Here is a 9,955-nt window from a genome sequence, read left to right on the forward strand (position 1 = left end):
GGTGGAATTTGTATGCACAAATTATGCGAAAAATAAATACGTCATAAACGTGTATCACATAAATTGAAACATAATTCATAAATATGTTATAAACATGTATCAGTAAAATTGCTATGCAGAACGTATGTGTAATGTATATACTAAAAATTATCAATGGCTCATCCTAGGCAAAACATGTATATTCAAAACTTGAAACCCTACCGGAGTTTCAACCATAACCAACCTCGGCGTCTCCACCGCCACATCGACCACCACTATCCCACTACCACCACCACCACCAACCACGCAAACTCTACCACCGTCCGCTACCACATGTTCCGCGCCTTTAAGCATTTCATACTCCAATATTTCCACCCAAACATCCCTCTCTTCATCATATCTTCTCAACACTCCTTTTGATTCATCCACCGTATAAAGTATCTCCTCCGCCATCGCCGCCACCGGACCCCTCCACCCCGATAACATCCCTTCCGGCATATCATGCCACGTGTCCGTTTCGACATTATAAATTATCCCTTGTTTAGCTGCATCACCTTTTACATTCACCATACATAATTTACCTTTCCATCCAATAGCTTCAATTGCTTCTCTACTAAACTTCCCATCTTTTAATCCACTCATTTCCTCCCATTTCCATCTCATTTTCCGCTCGTTACAATAACGAGCGGAGTAGTGAGCCCGATTATCAAACTCGGGCCCACTACTGTTATCCAGGTCCCATTTTATAACTGATCGAGCTACGTCCAGGTTATAATGGGACCCAACTCCACTCGCTACATACACCGAATTACCCAACGCGCCTGCAGCGCACCACCGGCGGGGAGCATTGAGACGGGGACCGTGAGTCCATTTTTTCACCGTCGGATTGAAAATCAACGGACGAGAAATCGCCGGCAGGAACTGATCGGCGGTTGCAGCGAGGAGAATTAAGTTACCGGAAACGGTTACCGATTGAATCGGAAGGTTTCTGGAGATAAACGAAGGATGTTTAACGAGGATGCGAAGTGGTGGATCTGGTGGCGGAGGAGGAAGAAGGTGCCATTTCGATGAAATTGGATCGAAACAAGCGAATTCAACTTGATTTGTAGATAATAACAAAGCGTAAAGAGACAAAAATGGAGGAAAAGAAGGTGAATAGATAAGCTTACGCCATGAATGACAAACGGAGAAAAGTGTAGAAGGATGTACTTGATTTAAGCAAATTTGAGCAACATCATCGGGAAGTCCAGGTATCAAGGATTGATGATGACGGCGGTGATGGAGGATTTTGCGGCGGTTGACGGCGGCGCAGGCGGTGGTGGAGTTGTTCATTTTTATATGTGTGGATTTAAGAAGAAGAAAGTGAAGAGATATGTGATAAAATAAATAGAATTGAAAAAGTGATGTGGTGTACATAGTGTGAAGTAAAAGGCAAATATTGGACACAAGTTATTATTATTATTATTATTATTATTATTATTATTATTATTATTATTATTATGAGTATAAAACAAGAATACTCCTTCCCTCCTTTTTTTAAAAAAAAACTTTTTTATTTTAATTATTTTTTGAAAATTTTAATAATTTTAGTTGATTGATTATCTGAATGTTTAGTTTATTAATGAATCTTTGTTATTGAAATTATATTATAAGAATCTAATAAATTCTTCTAATATAATACTAGGTTTACATGAAATAATAAATATTCAAATCAAGCACAACCTATATTAAGTATGTTTAAATTGTTTTTATAATTTAATCAATTATTAGTGACTGTTTTAGAAGGATATGTACAAGTAGAACCACAAGGAATCTTATTATCTATTAAATAAATTATCATTGCTATGCATGAATCATTATTTTCTAGAAATTTTGAAATATGTTTGTTTTTAGAAGATGGTGTTAAGATTTTAAATTTATGATTTAAAAAATTTATGTTCAAAATTATTTAATTTGATTGAATCTATAATTAGAATGTTGGCTTTGTCCTATTTTTGTTTGTATTGTGACTTTATAAAAACATGAATATCTTTTGCTAAAATTATCTTTTGTTAGAAATTAGGCTAAATATTTTTTTTTTCAAATGTATTTTTTAAAAGATGGAATACAATAATTTGATTGAAGCATAATGTTCATACGTATCATAATAGATTAGCATATTTTTACATGTATTTTTTACTTTTTGGATATAATTTATATTCTCTTAAGCGAGATTTATATAAAATTGAATATGCATATGCACTTACTGTTTTAAAATTATATATTATGACGACATTCATGAAAAAATTTAAATTTAATGTGCACCTCAATTTTTTATTAGATTAGAAAAAATAAAAATTTATCAATAAAATACCTGAGTTACGTATAAATTAACTTAAATATTATTGAAATACGTATAAATTAATTCAAATATCAATATATTGTTCTCCCAAATGTGGTATGGATGAGAATACTAAAGAAAAAGAAGGGCAAGAAAGTAACTCAACAAATTAGGAAATTTGTGGATACAACTAATTAAATGGTTAAAACTTTTGCCAATAAATACTTGTGATAAAGAGGGTAGATATGGAGACAACAATAAATTGAATATATATGGATGAGATAATAATAAATATACTATAAATAAAAAAGAGTAATAAATGAGAAAAGGTAGTTTGTATTTTAATGGAAAGAAAGTGGCTAACTAAAAGTAGCCTTTGTGGTACACCCCTTTTTCTACCAAATATTCTCTTTTTTTTTCTGCCTCTTTTTTAGGAAAATGTCTCGAAATTTCAGAGATAATTAAATTAAAATCTTATTATTTTTTTAAATTTTGTATTTTTTATAATCTTGTGCACCTTTTTGATTTAGGTGACATCCAGATATTTTTCACGCACCTCAATTGCGTGGGGTTACGAAGTGTGTCACGTAAGATAAAAGTGTATATAATTACAAAAAAATAAGTTCAACGGGATAATACAACATTAGTTTAGTTAAGGTGTGTCTCTAAAATTTCGATCACAGCCTAGGAGGTACTTGTGCATTCTGCTGTCTCTTTTAACCTTCTCTTCTTGTTTTTTATTCTTACTAATAATATTCCATGTATGTGACCTCCTTTATGACATATTTTTTTCATTTTATTTTACTTAGTTCATATTAATTTGATTAAAATAATTTTATAAATTGTTTTAGAGAAAATTAAGTTTAAATATTAAGTATTTTTTTTTCTATTTTAATTTATATGATATTATTTTATTTAATAAAAATTTAAAGGAAGAAAATATATTTTGAAATTTATGATATAAAACAAGTTAGAGATATATGTGTAACTATAAAAATCATTCCATTGAAAATTTTAGTTTGGACAAATCCGTTTAACAAATTTTAGCAGAATGGTATTTTACCTATATTATTTTACATTTTTGAACATTTTTAGCCTTTTAATTTTATTTTAACTAAAAAATAGAAAAAGACTAGTTTATTATAAAATTTCAAAAAATTATGAACTTTTTAATTTTATGACCAAAATTTCTGATTATTTAGCATTACTCAGTTAGTTAGTCAAATAAAATGGTGATTTTATGATTGTCAATAATTTAAGGATGAAATTAATCATTTACGCCAAATTTAAGGATGTATGATAAATTTTTTTTAAAAAAATATATATCTTAAGTATATTACATGGTTTTTTTAATTAGAAAAATAATTGTAATTGTGGCTTAAAAAGTAAAATAAGAAATTTTGACAAAATTCTTTAACTTATAAAAATATTGAAAATACTGTTTTTTTTTTTCCTTTTCACATTGTCTATCTAGTCCATCAACTTGTTGACAACTTTGTAGAGACAATAAGTGTATTTATCACATTGTGTATCTAGTCCATTAGTTTTTGATAACTTTGCAAGAGATCAAATTCATTACATGTCAACAATGTGAACAAGAAATCTATCACAAAAATGCTCAAGCTCTTTTTTATTCCTACTATATGTTTTTTCATTAAATGTATTTGACAAATTGCTACCATTTTCAATTGAGGACCCCCCCCCTCCCCCCCCCCCCCCCAAAAAAAAATAACATATTAGATGAGCTACACAAGTTTTGTGAAACGAGCTTAATTGTTAAAAAGTACTAGTAAAAAATTCAAATATCAATTTTCAATCTCTTTTACGAGATACTATTTGTTGCACTCTTACACTAACTTAACCATTCTATGGAAATTTTCATTCATTTTATATGCTATAATTAGCACAAAGTTGTCAAATAATTTTATTACAAATAAGAATTACAAATAGAGGTGGTTGCAATATTTCAACAACATATACATTTGAATGATTACTTAATTAAAATTGTTATCGTAAAATATTATTTTCTTTCGAAGTAAGTGATCGTAACAAATCATTTTGTCTGATTAAATTTTTATTCTAAAATAACATTAGGATGAGACAAATTCGTTATTTCTTGACTATATAATTAATTATTTTATGCTAATCAAAACAGTAATTTATAAGGTTATATATCCTTCTAAAGATTTGATGACTTTTTCTTCCATTATGAAAAGGACTATAAGCTTAAATAATTATCTCAGTATTTTGTCACGTATTGAGTTGATTTTTCCATTTAAAAACAAATATTTTTCATATATTATTTAAGTTATTCATTTTTCAAAAAAATTATATATTAATCTTTTTATTTAGTTATAACTAACTTGTAGAATATTATTTTGACCCTTTTAACTTTGAGTTAAAAGATAAAAATATAATTTAAAATATCTTAATTTTTTAAGTTCCGTTTTTGTTATCAGATATGAGTTTTTTTTTAATTATCGAAACACCTCAACTATTAGTTATTCATTTTTTTTAACAATAATGATATTTCAGATAGAAAAGTGAATTGAGGTGTATTCGATAAACATTTGATGACAATTTATGGGAAAATTAATGTATTATTTGTGTAGGATAGAAGATAAAATAACTAATATATGTATAACTAATTATCTCTGCATATCTAATATTTGTATAAAATAATATATAAATTCACTCATAGCCAATTTTTATATTACTAATAGATTATATATCTCTAACTTATAACCGAACGACTGTTAAATGAAAAAGTTCTAACTTTATTGGGATTTTGCGAGGGAGGAATTCGAATTATTGTGATGATTCATAAAGTGTAATCACAAAAAGATTGAAATTTAAATCATAATATCTTGAAAAAACATAATTAAAATATTAGTCATTTCTCTTTTTATTTATTTTAGTTCTATACTAAAATTCTTAAGAGATCATAGAAACAACAATTCTAATTCTAGCTCCAACTCCATTTACTAAAATAATATTTAATCTTTCTCAATTTATTTGTTATAATTTTTAAACTTTAGTTTTTGTTTCTCATTTTGTGAAGCTTTAATTAAATTCGAATCGTATATAATAGGACTGATTTTGGATGTGGTACTCATAATATGATTTTCTTTGTATTAAAGACTCAAACTTGACACCTCTGATTAATGGTGAAATAATTTCACCGTTACACCATAATTCATGTTGATTATTTTAGCTTAATTATTCTTAAAATAATGGTTTTTTTTTAATAGAGATACTCACTTTTTTTCTTTATTTTATTTTAGGTTTAATAAGATAACTTATATCTAAACAAATATTTAGAACTTGTTTTCGCATGTGTTTTATTTATTTTATTTTTTAAATTTTTGTGATCAATCAAATATTGTGGTATAAAGTAAAAAGAAGTAAGAGAGTATAATAATCATTCAGCCATTTTCCAACCCCTTTCATAATAATAATTAGTGTTTTTATTTGTTTGTTTTATTTAATCCATTTTAATATGAACATTTTTTCTATAATTTGTTAATTCTCAACCATTTCACAATATTTATTATATAAAAGTTAAAAATATGGTGATACATTTTAAATATAATTAGCTTAAAATTATAAGATTTAACTTTTTAAAATTAAATTATATGAGTAAACAAAATTAGTCAAACAAATTAAAACGGATCGCGTAACTTTTAATTTATTTGCCATCATTATTTCATTCAAAATTTCAAATAATAATTCCCCCATGCAACTATACTCAACCTCCCTTGTGGGTCACAATCACCTAATTGTATGGTTGTGAAAAAATAATGCCAAATTGAGATTTTTATTTTATTTTTAAAATTATTAAAATTTTGGCTGATGAGTCACACTCACAAAAAAGTTAAGTGGACATAAATATTACAAATGAAAAGCTGCAAAAATAAATAAATAAATATTCAACACCATATTTATTTATCAATCAATATTTCAGTGGCGTATATAAATTTTTTTATAAATAATATATTTGAGGTGAAAATTAAAAAAAGAGTTAGCTTATATGATAAAATTAAAAGACCACATCAATAATATAAATCTCCCCCAAAAATACAAATTTTAGCTGCAATGATTATAAAAGTTCACAAAATAAAATAAGTTGGAATTTTTGGGAGAATTTTTTAAAATGAATTTTAGTTATCAATGAAATAATAAATAAATTAAATTAATATTTTTAAAAGATTTATCGTTACTAGATTATTGAGTAGTTTTTGAACGGTTTTGTAAAATTATTTATAGGATTATCGGTTCGATTTTGATTCTATAATTTTGATCCATGATTAAATTGATGATCCAATAAGATTATATTAATGTTATTATTTTACTCTTACCTGCTTATACAAGGGTGACAAACATTTTACAAACTATATTTTCTAAATTTTAAAACTATTTTTGGTTGTAGGCAATACAAACCAGCCTCTTCGCCTCTCTTTTGTGACATGTTATGTTATTTCGATATAAACTAGTATCCTTGCATATTTCTTGAGTTGAGTAAGTTTGAAAAGAGTTAAAGTATGTTTCATTTTTATCAAGTTCAAGTTTATATTATGCTTTAGAATTTTTCTTACATACTCGTACATTTCATATACTGAGTCATTTGGTTTGCATTCTTTCATGATGCTGACACAGGTATTCAGGATCATCAATAAAGATATGGAAGAGATAGCCACGTATCTTTACAAAAGTCATAAAAATTGAAATAACGCTCAGCCTGAAAAATCCATATGGTTGGTGAAGCGATCCAACACAATTGGAGATGGTGTATGGAAAGAAAATTTGAGGTAGCCGTCAGGTATGGAGGACGAGCAATGAAAGCACCAATGTAACAAACCCAATAGCAAGAACAACGCAATTCAAATTCAAACAAGCGATAAATCTATTTACTAACTTGTAATTGAAATTACAAAGGAATTGAAGAACTAATAGGAAATTGGAGGACACGCTAAGAAGAAAGGGATGAGAAGTAGAACTCGAAAAAGAGGACGATAGAATTTGATATTTTTTTTTCAACAATGCTAAGAAGAAAGGGATGAGAAGTAGAACTCGAAAAAGAGGACGATAGAATTTGATATTTTTTTTCAACAATTTGCATAATTCTATTTTGCGATAGCCACTTAATTTGGTTTGGGCTGATTTGCCAATACTGGTCTAGACCCATTCATAACAGTTTCACAATTTCTTTTTCCAAATATTCACAAATTAAACTTGGGCCCAAAAGGATCCTTATTTTCAAATTCTTAAGATGTAAAAAGATTTTCACATTTGTTAAAATTAATTGAAATTAAATAAATAAATTCAAACTTTACTTTGTAATTACATTCTCATAACTTCTATTTTCCAGAATATTCTATGTATATGTGGAGATCATTCTGCATTAATTAATTGGAAAATTTTAACAAGTATTTAAGGACCACCCCTCTATGAAAAAAATACAAAAACAAAAGCAAAAAAGCATCTACAGAAATGAATCTCTTTCACTTGATCTTTTTCATTCTTGTTGCTCTTTTTGTTCCTAGTTGTGAAAAAATAGTTCATGCTATTCAACAACATGATAGTTTGATAAGAAAAGGTGAAAAAAACTCTCAACCTGAACTCGCGGTTCATAAGATCTCAAGAAAGTTGTCTGATTTCTCGCAAGGGTCAGAGTTTTCATATCATGTGATTCCTGGTGAACCCGATCCAGATCGTCCTGTAGCTGCACCAATCAAGTCAGGTAAAACGTTTTCATACCGTGTGATTCCTGATGAACCTGCTCCAGATCGTCCTGCAGCTGCACCAATCAAGTCAACCAAAAAGTTCTCATACCGTGTGATTCCTGGTGAACCTGATCCAGATCGTCCTGTAACTGCACCAATCAAGTCAGGCAAAAAGTTTTCATATCGTGTGATTCCTGGTGAACCAGATCCTGATCGTCCTATAGCTGCACCAATCAAGTCAGGCAAAAAATTTTCATATCGTGTGATTCCTGGTGAACCAGATCCTGATCGTCCTATAGCTGCACCAATCAAGTCAGGCAAAAAGTTTTCATATCGTGTGATTCCTGGTGAACCAGATCCTGATCGTCCTATAGCTGCACCAATCAAGTCAGGCAAAAAGTTTTCATATCGTATGATTTCTGGTGAACCAGATCCTGATCGTCCTGTAGCTGCACCAATCAAGTCAGGCAAAAAGTTTTCATATCGTGTGATTCTTGGTGAACCAGATCCAGATCGTCCTACAGCTTCACCAATCAAGTCAACCAAAAAGTTTTCAAACCGTGTGATTTCTGGTGAACCTGATCCAGATCGTCCTGTAGTTGCACCAATCAAGTCAGACAAAAAGTTTTCATACCCAGATCTTCCTATAGCTGCACCAATCAAGTCAGGCAAAAAGTTTTCATACCGTATAATTTTTGATCCAGATCGTCCTGTAGCTGCACCAGTCATGTCAGGCAAAAAATTTTCATACCGTATGATTTTTGATCCGGATCGTCCTGTAGCTGCACCAATCAAGTCAGGCAAAATTTTTTCATACCGTAGGATTTTTGATCCAGATCGTCCTGTAGCTGCACCAGTCAAGTCAGGCAAAAACTCTTCATACCGTATGATTTTTGATCCGGACCATCCTATAGCTGCACCAATCAAGTCAGGCAAAATTTTTTCATACCGTAGGATTTTTGATCCAGATCGTCCTGTAGCTGCACCAGTCAAGTCAAGCAAAAATTTTTCATACCGTAGGATTTTTGATCCAGATCGTCTTGTAGCTGCACCAGTCAAGTCAGGCAAAAACTTTTCATACCGTATGATTTTTGATCCGAACCGTCCTGTAGCTTCACCAATCAAGTCCGACAAATATTTTTCATAGTGATTCTTAGTGAACTTGATCCAGATCGTCCTGTAACTGCACGAATCAAGGCAGACAAAAAGTTATATACACCGATACTCTAAAAAAACTTAAATTATTTATCTTGAATTATATCTTGTTTGAATCAAGATTTATTGATTGTGTTTTCACCTTATCGGAGAGGAAATAGTTTTTTCATATATTACTATGCGTTTATTTAGTGCATGAATGAATTAGAAATTGGAAAAAATTGTGGTTTCTTGCCCCAAGTCTTTAATTATAATTGGGATAATGTCCAAGTACCCCTCAACCTATGTCCGAAATCTCAGAGACACACTTATACTATACTAAGGTTCTATTACCCCCCTGAACTTATTTTATTAATAATTTTTTACCCCTTTTTAGCTTACGTGGCACTATCTTGTGGGCCCAACGATGATTGACTTTTTTTTCGAACTAGTGCCACGTAGGCTTAAAAGGGGTAGAAAATTACATATAAAATAAGTTCAGGGGGATAATAGGACCTTAGTATAGTATAAGTGTGTCTCTGAGATTTCGAGCATAGGTTGAGGGGGTATTTGGGTATTTTCCCATTATAATAATCAAAGATCTTATTTTTAAACACTTTTATATATATCTAATATAAAACAAAGTTACAGGAGGTCCATGCTAAGTCCAGACCCTAACTCAATAAATAAATAAATATAAATAATATCTTTTAGTAATTTAGAATTATAATGTGTTACACCTTTATTGAATAACTCTTTAATATAATATTCACGTTAATTGTTCATAAAAAGGATTTTA

General features: G+C 29.5%; 1 protein-coding gene across 1 annotated transcript; it reads right to left on the reverse strand.

Annotated features, from left to right (window-relative positions):
• Nucleotides 1-66: 66 nt before the first annotated feature.
• Nucleotides 67-1,394, reverse strand: LOC101254113 (F-box/kelch-repeat protein SKIP25). The gene has a single exon (XM_010326208.4). The coding sequence runs from the start codon at nucleotides 1,309-1,311 to the stop codon at nucleotides 151-153; it is 1,161 nt and encodes a 386-aa protein (XP_010324510.2). The 5' UTR covers nucleotides 1,312-1,394; the 3' UTR covers nucleotides 67-150.
• Nucleotides 1,395-9,955: the final 8,561 nt, after the last annotated feature.

This window comes from Solanum lycopersicum, chromosome 8 (assembly GCF_036512215.1).
Source record: "Solanum lycopersicum chromosome 8, SLM_r2.1".
In the NCBI taxonomy this organism is placed as follows: Eukaryota; Viridiplantae; Streptophyta; class Magnoliopsida; order Solanales; family Solanaceae; genus Solanum; species Solanum lycopersicum.